Source organism: Equus przewalskii, chromosome 29, assembly GCF_037783145.1.
Source record: "Equus przewalskii isolate Varuska chromosome 29, EquPr2, whole genome shotgun sequence".
NCBI lineage: Eukaryota > Metazoa > Chordata > Mammalia > Perissodactyla > Equidae > Equus > Equus przewalskii.
In genome coordinates this window covers 33523815-33542178 of record NC_091859.1, presented here as the reverse complement: position 1 = coordinate 33542178, position 18364 = coordinate 33523815, and the positions used below count along the sequence as shown (strand labels likewise).

Below are 18364 nucleotides of genomic sequence, written 5' to 3'. Positions count from 1 at the left end.
CCTTCCCCCGGCTGCTTCTTAGTTTGGCATTTGTCAAAACCAAGACATGAACATTCGTTCAATGCTATTGACTAAACTAGACTCCACACGGTGTCACCAGTTTTCCACTAATGCTCTTTTTCGGTCCCAGGAACCCAAATTACATATACTTGCCATGTCACTGACAGACTTTTAGTCAGTAAGGGTTATATATTTAAACATGTTGCGGAAAAAAAACCAAGAGCCATAGCATTACAGGTTTTTCATTTGTAAGACTGAGCGTTTCTTCCTTCGGGCTCCTGCCACCAGGTGGACGGGTGGCTGGGTCCTGGTCTTGAGGTCCAGACGGACGGCAGGCACTGCTGACTGTGGCCACGTGCCGGCACTTTTCCGCTGGCGGCATTAAGATGAGGCACTGCCCCAAAATTGACTTTGGTTCCATTTTGGACCCTGTTACCCACCCCCTCCTAGGCCAGGCATTCTTCTGGAATTTCCTCACCCACCTTGAGCGTGGGGCAAGGCAGGCCTGAGCGACCTTCAACACCCTTCGGGCCTCCCCTCTCTTCCTCCATGACCAAGCACACTTGTGGTTTGTTCCCACTTCCTTGCCCGCCCCTCTCAAGAGCAGAAGAGCAGCGGGTGGAGCAGGGCCCTGTGTTCAGATCCTGCCTCTGCTGCTTACCAGCCTCATGACCCTGGGCACACCACATGACCTCTCCTTGCCTCAGTTTGCTGACCTGGAAATGGTAAGAGTCCTAACCTCATGGGGGCGGTGAGGATTAAGTGAATGGATGTCTGTCAGGTGTCCACACCAGCAGCTGGCATGTGGGAAGTGCTCGATGCACACAAATGGCTATCCTGTCAACCCTGGCCGCCAGCTCCAGCTTCTCAGTCCCCGAAATCGCTCACACCTGCCTGGCCTGGGCTTGGACACAGGAAATGCGCTGCAGCAATCCCGCTGCTTCCCAACCTGCCCGAGCTGCTCTCAGAAGGCCTCACTTACTCTTTGCATTCATGTGTTCGTTCCACCCTGAGACTCCAACTTTACTCCCCCCAGGCGGTAAGGACCCCTGAGCAAGTACCCTGTGTCAGCGTAGTTAGGCACAGCACGAGACAGCCCTGCCTGCAAGGAGCCTGAGGCCCAGCAGGGGACAGATAAGACATGAGACAATCACACCAACACTCTGTCCCTCGTGGGTTCAGGTGACTCTTGGGCCTTGGGGTCTCTGGCGTCTCTGTGAACTGGCCTCCACTGGGAGGGTGCCTTTCTCCAAATATAGTCCCTTCTGCTCCAGTGGTTCCCCGCTGGGAACCATGGGACTACTGTGGGACACCCAGGAGCAAAACCCCACCTGCCTCAGCTCCTCAGGACCAGTGCTCCTTCATCTCAAAGCTGGCTCTGCTCTCTCACGCCTGCCTGCTAAGCTTCATATTCTGAAGGTGGAAACCTCGCCTTCCAGCTTTTTCTCAATACCTTTTATTGGAAGCTATTCTGAAAGAGGAACATGCAAAACCTTACTTAATTCTCATGTCAAACTTGTACCACAAAGGCTATTATTAGGGCAATCGTACAGATGAGGAAGCTGAGGTAAGAGGGGCTATTTTGTTCAAACCAGAAAGTGAGATAGCCCCGAATTCCAACCTGATGGAGCCCAAAGTCCCCGGCTTTAACACCCCCCACTGTGACCAAGGAGTTCAGAGGAAGCCATGAGAGCTGCAGTGGGGGTTGGGAAGAAATGTGTGCGGGCAAACGAGCAAGAAGTCACCTGGGGCCGGGGGAGGCTGAACCTGGGGGGTATGCTTGCTCACCTGTAGCAGCTCCAGGTCTGCGGGCTCTGCCTCGGTGGGCACCAGCTCCGTCAGCATCTCTGACATCACCCTCACATTCCCGCTCACCATCTCCAGCTCGCTGCGCAGCTTCCCAATCTGAAACACACGTGGACCCGGTGACAGAGGCCAAGAGTCCCGAGCCATTGCCACACACAGGGATGCAGCCTGGCATCACCAGCCCTGGGTGTGGCACTCAGAGAAGTCAACTTGCCAGCACCCTCTCTAGAATCCCAGGCCACAGCCCTGCACTAAGAGGCCCAAAGTGGGCTTGCCCCCACCCCACAGAGGCCCCCCGCACAGAGGTGCTACCAACCGTTACCATCTCCAAACTGGGGAGCCTGGTGCAGGGAGAGGCTGACAGGAAAGGAGCTGAGGGTGAAGACACCAGAGTCTGGCAGGAGGGCTGCAGCATCCCCTGGGTTCAACGCAGCAGCTAACGAGGCCCTGGAGGGCGGCTCCCCCCAAGGGAAGATAAGGGAAGCTGAAGGCCCGCTTCCCTCCTAGGATGATGGGGTTTCTCGCTCTCTCCTCCTAGGACAAGGGATTTCTCCCTCTCTCCCCTCCTAGGGTGATGGGATTACCCCTCTCCCCTCCTGGGATGACGGGATTACCCCTCTCTCCTCCTAGGATGACGGGATTTTGTCTTGCTCCTGGTCTGCTCTTCCAAGGATGAGTCCCAGTACCACCCCCCACCTTGAGTGCGAAACTCAGACTCAGCACTTGTTAAAGGGATCTTAGCAGGTTTTCAATGATCAAAGGGTTCCAAGGTCTTGGCTTGGGGAATCATCATCAATCAAGCTTCAAGGTCTCTTCAGCAGATGAGGTGGTGAAAGGCCAGGGTCTCAGGCTGTGGGCTCTGCAGTCTAGTCCCCTCATGAGCACTGCATACTGTGGATGTCCAGGAAGGGACCAGTATGGAAGTTCCCCAAAGTGACCCGCTGAAGAACCCTCTGATCACGGAACATCTCATGGGTCTAGTATTTAGCAGGCTACATCTTGAGAAATGTTGGCACGTTCTAAATCGTGTGACCTAGATGATTTCAGAATATAAGTGTCACCACATAAATTCATGATGCCTGTGACAGCAGCTACCATTTGTCTAGCACCTACTAAGCGCTAAGCACTTACTGTACCCTGCTAGTTAGCCTTTACCACAGTCTGCCGAGGCAGGTGCCACCACCCCAGCCTTTACAGATGAAGAAGTGGGAGTGCAGACAGGGGCAGTCCATCTACTCTGGTTCACTGACACCTTCCAAGCCCAGAAAACGTTGGTACCCGTAGCCTATTTAATGAACACTCTTGGTATAAGCGAGTGGAAAAACTACTGGTCACAAACCCCGCCTGTCAGGCCAGATGGGACCTAATTACAGCGGAGTCTAGGAGTTACATGACCACGTGCCGAAGTCTTAACATGTCCCAGGAGAGAAAAGGGGACTCTGTAATTAAACATGCACCACTCAGTTTCATTTAGCAAGAATCTACTTGTAGTAGACGTAATCAGAATCTCCACGCACACAGATGCTAGGCTTCAGGCAAACTGGTTAAAATCATTTACCAGGTTAGACAAATTGTGGATCACAGGGAGATTTTATAATTTTTTATGCACCTTTAATTATTTGCCCAGTTATGAAAACTTTTCTAGTAATATTTTAAATCTGGGGGGTGATTTCATAACTTGCTGTAAGATAACAAAGTACAGAAGTTTCTCTTAATAGGTTAGGGTGTGAAAGGATGCTGGTAAAGTTTATCTGTTTATAAATCCAAACAATATTGTACAAGAGATCAGTGGGTGCACCCTGGAAAGTCAAGTTTCACTTCTATTTCCATCATTTATCTGTATCTTTCTCACGAGCACTTTCACACTTTGCTGATGTGGTGGGTCTGAAGTTTGTAAAACCCTCAAAAGTGGGTGCCCCTACAGTGTGCAGGCCTTGACCCATACCCCAATAGCCGAGCCTAAAATGACTGAGCACCCAGCCGATGCCAGTCACGGCTGTGGACGTCCCTTGCGGGGAGAGTGGCTTTGGCACGCCACAACTGCTTTCGGCCAACGGGCAGGTTACCTCCAACTTTGGGAGGAAGAAACTGAGGGTCAGAGGCTAAGTTGGTGTGCCGCCTGGTTGGAGCAGGGTGATCCTTCAAAGCCACTCATGGGGCCCTGGGAAAACCTGCCGCAGGCCCCGAACCTTACACTTCGCCTCAAATCTTCTTCTTGGGGCTTTGTGGCAAGCATCACGGTGCAACACAAGGGTTTTAAAAACATTTTTGTGTAAATGTTTTACAACTGTTTTTAGCCAGAACCTCTGTTCAGATGGAACCTTATGTGAGCACACGAGCAAACCACACAAGGAAAGTGGAGCTGTGGTGGCTGAAGGGCCGCCTGCTGAGTGTTTCCTCTCCCTGGCGCTCGCCCAAGGCCTCCACAGAGAACACGGTTTAGAGAACAAGACAGCACCAGCTTGAAGTCAGATAGATGTGAACTTGAATTCTGGCACTGTCTCTGATGAGCTGTGTGGCTCTGGGCAAGTGAATTTCTCTCTCTGAGCCTCATCTCCCAAACAGGAAGACTGAGGCACACCCTGTGGGGCTGCTGGGATGACTGAGCAGGGGCTCCTCGATGGTAATTTCTGTGGTGACAGGGGCCGCTCCCTGACATGTGCACCATCCTGCCCCACGTGGCTGTGACCCAGGCTCATCTGTTTACCTGCTCAGGGGTTGGCGTTATGGGTGCGTCACTGGGGAGCACGGCTGGGGTGGACAGAAGGGCAGTGTGCTGGCCAGAGTCCCCTCGCTGACTGGTGTCAGTGCCCGCAGAATTCTGTCCTGATGGTGTCTCCGAATTGAAAACAGTCTAGAGGGCAACAAACAGGATCAGGAGGCCGGTGAGCCCCCGGGGAGTCAGGGGCTGATAGGAAGTGGCTGCAGAAACAGCCTCTGATGACTGTTCCTGCCTCCCTTCCCACTGCTCCCATCTGTGGGTCTCCTCACCCTCTGGGGCGTGTGGATGGGTGACAGCATGTCCAGGTCAGTCATCGGGAACTCCAGGCCCTTCCTCCGCAGGTCCTCGTAGACAGCGACCACACCTGTCAAATCGGGTGAGCTGCGGAACGCGTCAGCCCAGGACTGAGAGGGGACAAGGGGACGTAGCTGGTAACCACAGCTCACCGTCTCCCCATGAACCCGTCTACCCACCCCCAGAGAGCAGAAATTCCTTCCCTGACTTGCTGGTCCTTTGACTGCATCACCCAGACAGCCCCTCCACAGGAAGGCCCAGTCGACAGGCCTCCCACACTCAGAACATCCAGTTAGCAGACAAGCAAGACGGCCCCAATGAGAAACAGACTGAAGCCAACAGAAAGAGAGCAGCACTGGGGGACCTTTCTCCCCAGCCCTGGCACTTTCCATCGAGAAGGGAGCTGGCACTGACTCACCCTGGTCCACCCGCCCCACCCCAGTGCTCACCTGGATGAGGTTGAGCACCTTGTCGTGCACAATGGTGGGCGGGTTGTTCTTGGGCAGGATGGTTCTCACCAGCACGCCCTCCACGAAGTCCTGGCTGGCCACCAGCACATGGAAGCGGTGCCCGCAGTTCTTGACGCAGGTTTCTAAGACCTGGAGGCCATGAGGTGCCTGTGAGCACTGTCACAGGAGGCAGAGCACCCAGGAGCCCACCCTTGCACTCTGCTTATATCCCAGAGCCGGGCTGAGCAGAGGCTGGGGCTTCCTGCAGTGAGACCCTGGAACAGGGAGAAGCGGGGACAATGCCGGGCTTCGGGGGCTGGTTTCCTGGGGGATGGGGCTGGGGTGGGCAGAGGGAGGGATGCTGGCCAAAGCCTCCTTGCCGAGAGGCCTCAGTGCCCACAGAATCCTCTCCTGATGCTGGTTCTGAGCTGAACACCGTCTAGAGGGGAGATGGCTCTCCAGTCAAACGGTGGCCCTGCAGCCCAGGGAAGGCCCCACTTAACCTTCTACGCCCACCCCTCGTTCCCGCTGCCCTGCAGGAGCTGCCCTTGCTGGGCACTTTAGTGGACTCCCCTGGACACAAGTGCTGCTTTGGGGAGGCTGTGACTGAGGGTTCTCGGCCCTGCTCCCCAGCCCACCCACCCCGACTGCCAGGATGCCCACCTGTGGCTGGCCCAGCCTGTTTGGGCAAGGACTGCCCTCGGCCACCAGCATGTGTTTTATGTTCCTTTTTCGGGGTGCCCAAGTGCTGATCAGCACCCATCTCGGCCTCCAGGCTCCCCACCCCACAGAGGCCCGGTTCACTGAACTTCTATGTCACCCTACAGGTCCCTTGGACCAGGCTCTCCAGGTCTGGTTCTGGAGGGATGTGGCCTCAGGGTGTCTGTTCCCCATGTCACTAGGTTGGAGAGAACTTTTCCAAAATGTCCTCTCTTGCCACTCTGTGTCTGCTGGTGGTGTAGACAGGGCAGCACTGCCCATGGACCTTTCCTTCCTAGCCCTTAGAAGAGGAGCTTGAGGGTAGCTTGGAGTCCTGCTGGGCCTGGGGGAGGCCACCCCCAGTGGACATGGCCCTGCCATGGACAGACGGACAGGGTCACTCACCGTGAGAGCCAGCATCACCTCGTGGAAGTTCTTATTGCCCACGATCCTCTTCTTCACTGCTCGGAAGGCATCTCTGGGACTGGGCAGAAGGACAAAGGAAGGACGGGATGAGGCACGGACTCTCCTTATCCAACAGGAGGATGGCTGCCTGCGGCCAGGAGGCACCGGAGAGCGAGAATGGCTGCTACTGCCCAGGCCCCGTGTCCCGTCTCTGTTTTCTGTGCATCCCGGTTCCAGTCACAGCTGATCTTCCTGCCCCTCCACAGTCCTCTCAGTAGCTCGTGGCTGCTTAGCAGGGATCCTCACCATGTGCTCCCTGCACCTCCTGCACCAGGAACTCTGTGCAGGGAGGTCTGAGTGTCTGCCAAAAATGCAGAATCCCGGCCCCCCAGAACCCTAACCCAGACTATGGGGGAATCTGTGGGTTTATCATGCCCCCAGGAGCTTCTTACGCCTACTCTAGTTTAAGGACCAATAAATAACCTGGAGGCAGAGTCCTAACGCCCCACCCCGGCCAGTTCCTCCATCCATCCAGGCTTCCACTCCCCATATGCCAGCACCATGCTGCGTGCTGTGCATACACCGGGGAACAAGACCACGCAGCCCTGCTTTCAGGGGTCACACGTTCCAGGGAGACCCACCTAAGTGAGGGAAGTAAGCAGGTCCTGCGGTAACAGTGAGTGGGTGTGGGTGGGGGAGGGGTCAGTAAAGTCTTCTCTGAGGAGGTGGCATCGCAGCTGAAGAGGAAAGAGATGCAAAGGAGAGATGGAGCCTGCTGCGTGCAGGGGTGCGGGGCGGGGAAGGAGCAGTTCCCATAGAGGCAGGACCTGGACCAGGCCCTGGGGTGGGGAGGAACTGAAAGGAGGCCAGAGGGTGGGGAAGGTGGAGGGAGGGGCTGAGGAGGCCCAGCGGTCACTGCAATGGGGGTGGATGCACCGAAGTGCAGGGGGAGCCCGGAAGGCCTTGGGGGGGCAGCCTGCTCTCCCTGTCCCACCTGTAACCGCTGCCACCTTCTGCACCTCGCCCCTGCATCCTGCCCTCAGCCCCGTGCAGGTGTGAACAGTGTTGCCTGACCTCTCTCGCCTGTGTTTGTGGACCCTAGTCTTTCACATCTACTTGGTGAAGGCCCAGCTAAAACCCGCCTTGCCCATGGTGTCTCCCATCCTCCATCTCCCTGGCATGCCCTACCACTGGCCCAGGGCCTACTACCAAAGACGACACCTCCTAGAGGACAGGGAAAGCGTCCTACTCGACACTCTGCCTCCCAGAGCCCAGCATGCCGCAGGAGCATGAGTAACATTTCCCAGGCCAGCGACTGGCTGTTGGGGCCTGCCCTGCTGTCTGCCTGCCTGTCAGTGCTGACCCCATCAGGGGCAAGTTAGGAGAGGTGGGAACCCCAACACAGGTCCCCCAACATGAGTGAAGGTGGCAGGCAAGGCTTCCTGCAATGGACCCTGGGAGGGGCGGAGCCTGGAGGCCCGTCAGGGCTGCGATGGAGAGACTATGGCCCCTGAGAGGGCGGGACCCTGTCCCAGAAGAGTGAGGGCAGTTTTCAAGCCAACACCCTGGGCAGCTCCTCAGCCTCGGGCTAGGAGCTCCTCAGGGGAAGCTGGTTTGTTCCTGGCTTGGCTGCTCACCTGCAGCCCCTTCAGCTCTCCAAAGGGACTCGTCTCCACTCCTTACAGAGGGGCCCAGGGAACGGGTGCAGCTTTGGGACTCACAGTTCTGGCCTGTGTGCCACTACAGTGGGCCTACTGTGTGTCTAGTACTCTGCTAGAGCACAAAGTGGGTGACAAGTGGCCTCTGCTAGGCCACAGGACAAAGAGGGGTGGACAAGAGACTCAAGTCTAGACGACAAGCTCGGGGGGCCAAGGTGCACGTCTGCCTTGTACTCTGGGTCCCCGGTGCTTCGTCAGTGCCTGGGCACAGGAGGTGCCCACATCAACAGCATGCACCCGAGTGAGCCGAGCCCCAGTTCTTCCGACGTTTACGACGGAGACGGGGACCTGCTTCTCTAAGGACAGAGCAGTGACTTCCAGCCCCGATGTTCATGAAGCCCCCAGGCCTCTTCAGGGGCTCCATGAGGTTTTCTGCCTCCTGTTCTTTCTCTTGGTGGCCCTGCCATCTGCCCACCACTCTCATCCTCGACTCTTACGTGTCCAGACGCAGGTGCGAGCATCCCCGCCCAGCTCCCCGGCTGGAAGGTGCCCAGCGGCCACTGTGCTCTCCTGACTGGCCTTGACTGAGCCTCCCTGGGGCTTGAGCTGGGTGCTCCCTGCTAGCTGCCTGCTCCCAGCCTGCCCTTCTACACACAGAGCACTACGGGGAGAGAGGAGCCTCGCGGGCCAGCTGGATTATCTGTGAAAGGCGGAGAGAGCAGCAAGAGCCTGCTCCAACTGCTGGTCCTGATTTTCCCAGAGGCAAGCCTCATCTGACAGCACCTCCTGCTGGTCGTGGCTGCACACCCCTCCCACCCTTCCCTGGGGTTTCCTGGGAAGGAGAGTGACCTCCATCCCCTCCCTGCTCTCCCGAGGGACTTGGGCTTATGGATGGAGGGTGGAAAAGTTTTGCCTTTGAGGACAAAGACCCAGAGAGGTAAAGCAGCTTGCCGAATGTCACAGAGCTGGTCAGCGACGGCTAGTCGCAGGTCAGGAGCCAAGACCATGACGTCTCCCTCCTACCACGTATGTGCCTCAGCAGGCTCCTTGGCACTGAGCAGGCACAGGGACCTGCGGCCTGGAAATGCTCGGCACAGGCTGCCTCCGATTAGCCTCCCGGTTCTGCTTCACTTTCACTGCTCTCCTCGTGACCCCTGGCACTCCTGCTGGTTCCCAATCTTGAGGAAATGAAAGTCTGTTCTTGCTCATTGAGAAGCGGGAGTCCCTAACTCCCACCCCAGCTCACAAGGTGCAGAATGGTGCCTGGGGCTGCCTCCTGACTCTCCAAGTCCCAGCTGGCTCTGTCCTAGGAAGATGCTGCCCAGGTGACGTCCTAGGAAGATCCCGTCAGCTGGGCTGCTGCCGAGGGAGGCGGTGTGGGCTGGCAGTGCCCAGAGGCCAGCTGCACCCCTGGTGTGACTTTGAACGTTATATCTCTCGGCTTCTCATCCATCTGATGAGAGGGCTGGACTGGATCTTGGTTCCAAAATGTTTAAAGTGCTGTATTCCTGCCTACAGTGGGGTCCAGCAGCCCCCTGCGGCCCCTCCTGGCACTGAGGGGCACACCTGGGGTCCGCCTTGACAGCTGCATTAGTGGCGACTCAGGGGGGCTCTCTGGCAGGAGGCAGGGTGTGGAGTCCCCGCTGCGCCCCGACCTCTCCTTGAGGGCCCTTACCCTTCCTCGGTCTCGTTGATGATGTCGCAGATCTCCATGTTGAGGGCCCAGTCCTCGCTCTGCAGGGAGCCATCTGTAGCTTTCTCTGAGGAGAAGAAACCACAAGTCACAGAGGTGTGTAGGGGTCCCAGAGGGACAACTCAAATAGTGGGGTGGGGGTGTGTGGGGAGCTGGGGCAGGGCGAGAAGAGAGGGAGAAGAGGGAGGACAATGGATGCCTTCTGGGCACCCGAGAAAGGCCAGGCAGTGTGTAAACGTGTCCCACTTTGTCCCTTAATCCTTATAGTAGTCATGTGAGGCAGGGAGTCCTACATTCTTTGCTGAGGAAGCCACAGCTCAGAGTACCAGATGGATCCATGGGACAGGAATCCAGCAGCCCTGCCCTCAGTGACTGTTTCTGACATGACAAGATAAAGACAGTGTTTTGTTTTATTTTTGTAAATAAAATGTTCCTTTTTGACTCTCTATTATCTTTGGCTTGGTAACCATTCACATGATTCAAAATATAAAAGGTTCTAAAGGAGTATGCGATGGAGAGTGAATGTGTCTGCTCCCCCGCCCCAGCCCCGCTTCCCAGAGGCCCCCCCTGCAACCCGTTTCCTCTCAGATCTCCCAGAGACATGCTCTGCCTACGAAGGAAAGGACACGGTGCAGTTTAAATCCAGACTCTGTCACCAACAGGTGGCCTGGCCTTCGACTTCCCCTCTGAGCCAGTTTCTGTCTGCAGACGGGGTGGACCCCGAGCCACCTGCACAACTGCCCTGCAGAGTGGCAATGACGCACGAGGCCTCCACATGGTACTTGGCCCAAAATAGGTGCTCAGAGAGTGGGCGTGGTTCTTTTTTTTAAAATTGGGTGAAGGTCACATAACATAAAATTAACCTTTTCAAGTGTACAATTCAGTGGCATTTCGTACGTTCACAGTACTGTGCAATCAGCTTCTCCGTCTAGTTCCACATTTTTAGGGAGAGCTGAGGCTCTGGGAAGCTGAGTGACCCCTCACTCGTTGCACAGCTACTGATGTGCCAGTCCTGCTCCAGGCACTGGGGATGCAACGGTGGGTCAGATGGCCACGGTCCCTGCCCTATGGTACCCAAAGAGGCCGAGGCATGCTCTGAGCCCATGCCTGTCAGGACGGGGCGGGGGCAGTCTCCGTGTGACTGGGCAGGGCCCTCTTCTAGCCAGGCAGGCAGGCCCATCCTGTAGGACAATGCCGGGTTGGGCTGGCACAGTCAGCTCCCTAAAATTGTGGCTTCTGTGATCTTTGTTTTGTAGTTGGCCTGATTTCCTTTCCACCCAACTTTGGGTTCTGAGGCCAGATGGAAGCCAGGGTGGCTCAGGACACATGCAGGCGGCTGAGGCCTCCAGGGACGGACCCAGCAGCAGGGCTGGTTGCTTTACTCCCTAGATTATGGCTGGGGGAGGGGATGGAAGGGCCCCTTTAAAAGGTTGAAAGGTGGACTCATTCATCCCACAATTATGTCCTGAGTGTGGCTTCCGTGTGCCACACTCCCCACCCTTGGGGACTCACACACTTACTGAGCCACATGGGAAGGAGCAAAGAGAGCTGGACAGGGGCCCCTCTGAGCAGAGGGGGCCAGGCCCTACTTTGGAGGGTCCGGGGGCAGTGGCTACTCAAACATTCAAAACCTGTTCCTCCTCCAGAAACCACGTCTCAGTGACCCAGTCACAAGGCCCAGAAGGATCAGTCACCCTGACTCCAGGCCTACATCTAATGGCTCCAAAGTCCTGCCAATTCCAGCTCCAGACTCTCCCCACCCTCCCTATTCCTTTCCACCTTGTCCTCTGTCCCTGCCCCGGCCCGGCTCCCATCCTCTCTCACCGACCCCACCTCAGCTCCTCCTGCCTTGCCCCATTCTCTGTGCTGCCCTAGAGTGAACTTCCTGAAACTTGAATGTGACCATGTCCCTCCTGTGCCCCAAATCCTGCAAAGGCTCCCTGGCGCTCAGCCTGGCCTGCATGCCCTTCCCCAGGAGTAATACTTTAACTTCCCAAGTTATGCACTGTGTAACACCAAGCACCGTTAGCTGTCTCCATGAAGAGTGTGATTGACTCCTCACGGCCCTCAGGTGTCCGTCACTGTCCTCATCTGGTAATGAGGAGACTGAGGCACAGAGAGGGCACATGGTGGTAAGGCAGGATTGGCCGTGGATGCCACCGCCTCCATCTCTCATCAGGGCTCAGGGAGCTCTGCTTTCCCAGAAAGGCTCTCTGGACCACTCAGGCCATCTGCCCCTCCTCCCGGACCCCGGCTCCACCTGCAGGCCTCTCGGCAGTTCCTCAATCAGGTCCCCTTGTGACCCCGCAGCAGCCACTAATAATAATGGGCACCTCTTTTCTTCTAGGGGAGAAAAGGGATTAAGGTCATTTTGGAAAGGCAAGTGGCTGTCAAGGTGGCAGCTGGGATATTTGTAAGTCTGAGGAATGCCATGCCATCGCAGGGAATCAGTGAGCGCAGAAGGACCTGGAGCGCACGTCTGATGGCCATCTGAGCACGGCTGGCAAGCTCTTTAGTCCTGGGCACCAGCAATGGGCGGAGCCACTCAGAGGATGGAGTTTTTTAGGGGGTGGAGGGAAATGGAGGGGTTTCAGTCAGTCTAAACAGGAAGGGGGAGAGGGAGGGAGGAAGAGGCAGCAGAGAGACAAGATCCATCTGACCAATTTCAGCAGAAGAAAGGTGTGCCCAGACCCGGACAGACGCAGCCCACCTGCGTCCTGCCAGCTCCCCGCAGTCTGGGAGCAGATGGCAGGCCTGCAGAGAACTGGGACTTCCTTAACAGAGACTCGCACGGGGTGGGCGTGCTCCAGTAAGGCAGAAACATAAACCCACGGGAATCTGGGGCTACTGGCTTCGTTTTTGTTTTTAACCGCAATAGTAACTCAGCTTGCTATTTTAAGAAGGGTGAATAAAAACCAGTGACAAGCGTTACCAGTTCCAAGAGAATGACAGCTGACTGCCCGACCTCGGGGGTGCCGGCAGTAGCCTTTGAAGCCCCTGGGCAGAGCTCTGCTCGGGTCCCCAGCTCCTGAGGACGTCAGGCTTGGGGCTGTTGTCGAGGGCTGGCAGGCCTGTGGATCTGGATCACTGGGTGCCTGTCTGTCTGCCCAGTGGTCTGTTCTCTCCATGTCTGGTCTGGTGCAGACCCACCTCCCTGGAGAGCTCCCAAGAGTCTGCCCATATGGTGGCATAGTGAGGCTGGGCTGTGGCACAGCTTTGCAGTGGGGTGAGTCTGACCCCCGCCCCTTAACTCGGAGACCACGGGCAAGGATCCAAGCCCTCAGAGTCTCTGTTTCCTCATCTGTAAAACCCAGATAAGACTGCCTGCCTCACAGGGCGACGAGATTTTTTGGCCAGACAATGTGTGTACCACGTCAGGCAGCGAGCAGCGATGAGTCACTGCTGGGTACCATGGCTGTGACTTGGGCCGGGAACAGGAAAGAGGGGCCACCAAAGATGCTCCAGCCCCAGCCCCTGGCCCCGGCCTGTTCAGCCCCAATAGCTGGGAAGCCTGCCCTCCCGGTCACAGGGGAAGCCCTGCTCCCACAGCTGCTCTGGAGGAGGCCACTTCTGTGGGTGCTCGGTGGGACCGTGGTCAGCATCATGATGCGAGCCACGACGACCAGCTCCTGCCCAGCTCAGCGGGGAGGGGAGCGGCCCGGGGCCTTCTCCCCATAGCCCTGCACATTCAGACAGTTGCCAAGTCCAGTGGATTTCAGCTGCTCGACGAATCTCAGAGTTGCCCCCGACTTCATCATCACCGCGACAGCTCTGGTTCAGGCCCCGTCACCTCCTCCAGGCCTGGACCGGCACCACCACCCTCTTCTCTCAAACATAAATCCTACCAGTACTTTTCTCTATCTAAAAATTGTCCATGACTCCCCACTGCCTGCAGGTCAGAAACCTGACCTCTCGGGCTGAGAGGGACATGCGGGACTGACCTCAGCCACGGTCAGCTGTGTTCTCCTTTGCAGGCCCTGTCCTTTCATGCTTCTGGGCTTCTGCCTGGAATGCCTTTCTTCTATTCAGTCAGGCATCAGTTCACAGAGGAGGATGATGACGACGACCCCACCACCACCACACTCACTGGGCACTCAGCATGGGACTCGGCACTTCACGCCAACTCAGTTACCCCTCACCACAGCCCTTAAGACGAGGTGAAAAACTGAGGGGCACAGAGAGGTCACTGACTTGCCCAGGGTCACACAACTTGTAAGTTGCAGAGCAGAGATTCAAACCCAAAGAAGCCTGGTTCCCAAATCCAGGCTCTTACCCACCATGCTATGTGCCTCTCAAACATACTCAACACTTGTTGTCCAGGCCCCAGGGAGACACTGGGAGGCAAAAATGACCAGGTCCTACCCTTAGGATGTTTATAGTCCAGTGGGAGGTGACTGTGACATTACTAAGGGTGCAAATGCTGTGACAGAAAGCCCAGGCGCTGAGACAGTAGCAGGGCTGTGAGACTGGATGGGCTGATGTGGAAGAGGAAATGAGTGCGAGAGTCCCTGCGCATCTGTCAGGGCCCTACCCCAGTGTCAGCCCCTCTGCGCTGCCTTCCACTGGGCAAACTGGGTCACTCCTCAGCTAGTGTTGACAGCAACATCATGACTACCAGTGACAATCCGACTGGCATGCACTGACTGTCAGCCTGTGCAGGATGCTCGGTGTACCCCTCTCGTGTCACCTCCCCACAGCCCCCACCGGGTGGAGTGGCAGCTGATGCCCATGGCCGGAAGTGGAGGAATGGGGATGCACAGCCAGGCCTGTGGCTCTAAACCCGTGTGCTCTTATTCTGCTCCGCCCTCTTGAAGGACATCTGTACCTGACCAGGGTGGACTCCCGCTCCTGGGGACATCTCTGCGTCTCTGCCTCACTGGGGCCGACCCTCTAGTGGGGCAGAGAGTAGAAGTTTGCTCAGCGTTTGTGGAAGGACTGCGCCTCCAGACTGTCTCGTGCTCCAGTTCAAGGCCGATCACCCGTCACTCCCCGCCCTGATAATAGCATCGTGTTTCACTAACCCTAGGCTCTCCTTTTCCACTCCCCAATCCCTCCGATATTAGACACTTCTCACAAATGACCTGTCAGAGCTCAGTTAGCAGTTTTTTCTTTTCATGCTTCATGCTGTCTTAGAGTCAATGAAACATGGCTTGTAGGCAGTAAGGAACTGTCTTAAAGGCCAATGCCAGCCCTGGCACACCCAGTCCCATCGTAGACGAGGACCAAGTCTAAGGCACCCAGGGAGAGGGGTACAATAGGAATCAGCTGGCCATGATGAGGAAAACAGCGACACGACGTGTCAGCTCTAGGTGGCTCCCCAGGCCCCTTTAGGGAGCCTCCACCCCAGCGAGGGCGCGCATGGTCATTTTCTTTCTAGACCACATTTACTGAACGCCATCCTTCTAGCGTTAAAGTCACCCACTCATATCACTCAAAGGAACCAAAGTGAACCTGGGTGGCGATTTCCTTCTAGTATTTACTGTTTTCAGTCTTTAAAGAACACATCTGTATAATTTTTTTCAGTGTGTAATGGTATTGTACTCAAGGCTGGTTTGTTTTTAAGTAAGATTCCTATTCTGTACCTTTTAGAGACACACTGAGATATTTACGAAGGAAAGAATATGAAGTGTGGATCTGCTGTAAGTGATACGCACCCCTCTGCTCGCCTCTCCCTCCCCCCCCCCCCCCCCCCCCCCCCCGTCTGCCTCCATCCCCTCTGCCCCCTCCTCCCACCCTTCTCATTGCCTTCCTCCCGCCCACCTCTTCGCCCTCCCCCCAGCATTCTCTGAGGTGTCCAGGCCCGGGCCAGGTGCTGGAGAGGCTAAGACGCAGCAGAACAGAATCCCTGCCCTGGAGGAGGTCCTGAAGGGGTAAGGGAAAACAGCTGGACAAACATTTGCAGTGCAAAGTGACCAGCGATATGACTGAGGTCAGGCTGGGGTGTGGTGGGAGCCGAGAGAAGGGGCTGAACACACACAGAGGGAGCGGGAAGGTTCCAGCGAGGAGGTGCCATCTGAGCCAAGCCCAGAGCATGGGGCGCCAGGCTGGGCAGGTGGAGCAGGGACGCCCAGGGAGAGGAATGGCGTTGGCTGAGAGAACGAGTCGGTGAACCGTGCAGGGTGATGGGGAGAAGAGGAGAGAAGAGAGGCTTGAGGCTCGGTCTGGGGGATTGGGGAGAAGTGACCTGAGGGTGGGGGAACGTCCAGGAGGGAGTGAGGCAGTGGGAGGAGAGAAAAGCGGCTGCTTAGACAGAGGACATACGCCGGGAGCTGGGGACAGACCAACACCCAACACTGACAAGAGGGACTCAGGCGCGGAACCACACCAAGACCCACGGTGGCGGACACTTCCTGGCCCACCCAACAGCCGTCCCTCCCCGCCGCCTGCCCGGAGCACGACCCCATTACCCTCTGCAGGGCCTGGTCTAGAAGTGGGCTAGCAACCCAGCTCTGATTCCTGGGGAGTAAGGGGCTGTCTGCTGGGCAGTGGCGGGGGGGGGGAGGCGTCCCTTCTGGGACACAGAGGCATGGCCCAGGGAGAGGGAAGCTTCTGCCCCTTCGCCTTCCTTTCTCTCTTCTGGGAGGCTGGCGTGGGAGCATGCTGCCTGCAGCTTGAGCCGAGGAGGTGACAAGCTCAGGACAAAACCCAACATGCTAAGGACAGAGAGCCTGGGTGTTTAAAGACATCACTGAGCTGCCAGACAAGCCTGAAAATGCCGACCCTCACTCTGCCTGCTGGGTAAGCAAAGCGTGTGGTAGCGGGCTCGGCCAGTGCCGGCTGGGTCTCCTGCCACCTGCAGCCACGGGACCCCTGATGCCCCTTGTTGTGCAGCGAGTCACACCGCCCCGGCTTCCCCAGGGGACTGTGGCGCTGTGGGGCTGGAGCTACCCTGGGCTTCACTGGAGCACGGTGGGCAGGATGCTGGGGGAAGACCTGGCCCACGTGTTGTCCCCACTTCCTTCCCCCACCAGCGCAGGCCTCTGCCCGTGCCCCACCGGGCCCCCTTCAGGTTTCTGTGCTTGTGAGCACGCAGTCCTCCTTCCAGGAATGTGCTCCTCCCCGCTCCCCATGGTAATTCGTGCTCCTGAGACCAGCTGAAGGTCAGGTCTCCATGAAGCCTGCCCTGACCCCTGGGGGCCTGCTCCTTCACTCCATGGGCCAACAGCATTTTTGCACAGACCACAATTATAAGCATAACTACTAGTGGGGTCGTTAAAATAACTCTATAGAATTGATTTCTTTGTTTCTGTCTGTCTCTCCCACTAGGCTGTGAACTCAATGGTGGAGATTATATAGCTCATGAATCACCAAATTCTCTACACGAGACAGCACTGGGCCCGGGATAAATGTGCAGTACATGTTGATGAATGACTGAATGAAGTATGAGGCCAAATTCACCAGGACAATAAACCTTTAAAACACTGATTTCAATGAAATACTCCCACACGTTGGCCCTCAGTGACACCTTAGTAGCTGTTTAGAAATCCTCATCTATCTTCCAGTCGGCATCTGATGAATATTTTTAAAAGCCCACGTCCCTCCTTAATGTGTCCTCCACGCCAACACCCTCAGTCCCTGTGACCACTCCACGGTGGACATGACCTCCAGGGCCTTCACCATTCTAACCATCCCCTCAGGACACCGGTCAGCTGTGAGGTCCTTCTGGAAACGTGGTGTGGGAGCTCACTCACCTGCCCACGTTGGATAAGCTATTTGTATAAATGCACCCTGTTTAATGTTTATTAATGCTCCTGCATGGAGCTGACTCCAACAGACTCTGTTGCTGTGACATACTTTCCACTGGCTCATGGTTTGTAGGTTTTCTAGTCTCCCTTGCAGCCAGAAGTGGCCCTGCGATCCAGTTCTCGCCACTGAGACAGAAGTGGAAATCTCTCGGGCGGTTCCTGGGGAAGGCTCTGCTTTCCTGACAACACAGGCAGCGGCAGTGGGTGCCTTCACCTGTGCCTCCTGCTATGTGAGGACAAGCACGAGGATGAAATGAATATGCTAAAGGTCGGGGGGTGGGGAAGGATATAGAAAGGAACAATGAGAACAAATTCATTCTAGACGCACACAGACATTTTCACTCAAGAGGAAACCTGGCAGGTCCCTTGTAATCTAAGGGAAAGCAATGAGGGGGGAAAAGTTAGGAGCAGGGGATCTGGACACAGAGAAGTCCCAGTTCAAGTCCTGACTTGAGCACTCACTAGCTGTGTGACCCTGAGTGAATTCCTTAACCTCTCTGTGCCACAGGTCCTCCTGTGCAGAACAGGGATAACTAAAGCACTCCCCTTCCAGAGCCGCTTGAGGAGGAAATGAGAGGAAGCATCTCAAGCACCTTGCATCCTACCGTGCACACAGCAAGCACCAAAACAAACGTTATCAACTACAAAAAAACAAGCAGAAAGTCACTGTCTGAAAATTTCAAGCACTCACACAAAATGGATTTTTAAATCACATACGTGCAGATGTCATTTTTTTTTTCAGCTAGCAAACTATCTTGGAGCCTAATTTCCAAATGAACAACTCTCTCCAGACCCAGCGTGGAAAGTTCCATTGGTTTCCTAAATTGTTGAGCCGTCCTTCCTCAAAACCCTGGCTGCCTCTCCCCTGCCATTCTGTAACCACAGGTCACAGA

The 18364-nt window shown here is 56.2% G+C and overlaps 1 protein-coding gene across 6 annotated transcripts in view; it reads right to left on the bottom strand.

Moving 5' to 3' along the window:
* The window catches only part of TOM1 (target of myb1 membrane trafficking protein), a 40135-nt gene that overhangs the window by 14528 nt on the left and 7243 nt on the right, over nt 1-18364 (bottom strand). For all 6 annotated transcript variants that reach the window (XM_008541993.2, XM_008541990.2, XM_008541992.2 and 3 more), the window contains exons 2-7: nt 9709-9793; nt 6376-6454; nt 5272-5421; nt 4798-4932; nt 4514-4660; nt 1789-1905 (exon numbers count right to left, since the gene is read on the bottom strand). In XM_008541993.2, coding sequence (XP_008540215.2) covers nt 1789-1905; nt 4514-4660; nt 4798-4932; nt 5272-5421; nt 6376-6454; nt 9709-9793 — 713 coding nt within the window. The remainder of the gene's footprint in view (nt 1-1788; nt 1906-4513; nt 4661-4797; nt 4933-5271; nt 5422-6375; nt 6455-9708; nt 9794-18364) is intronic.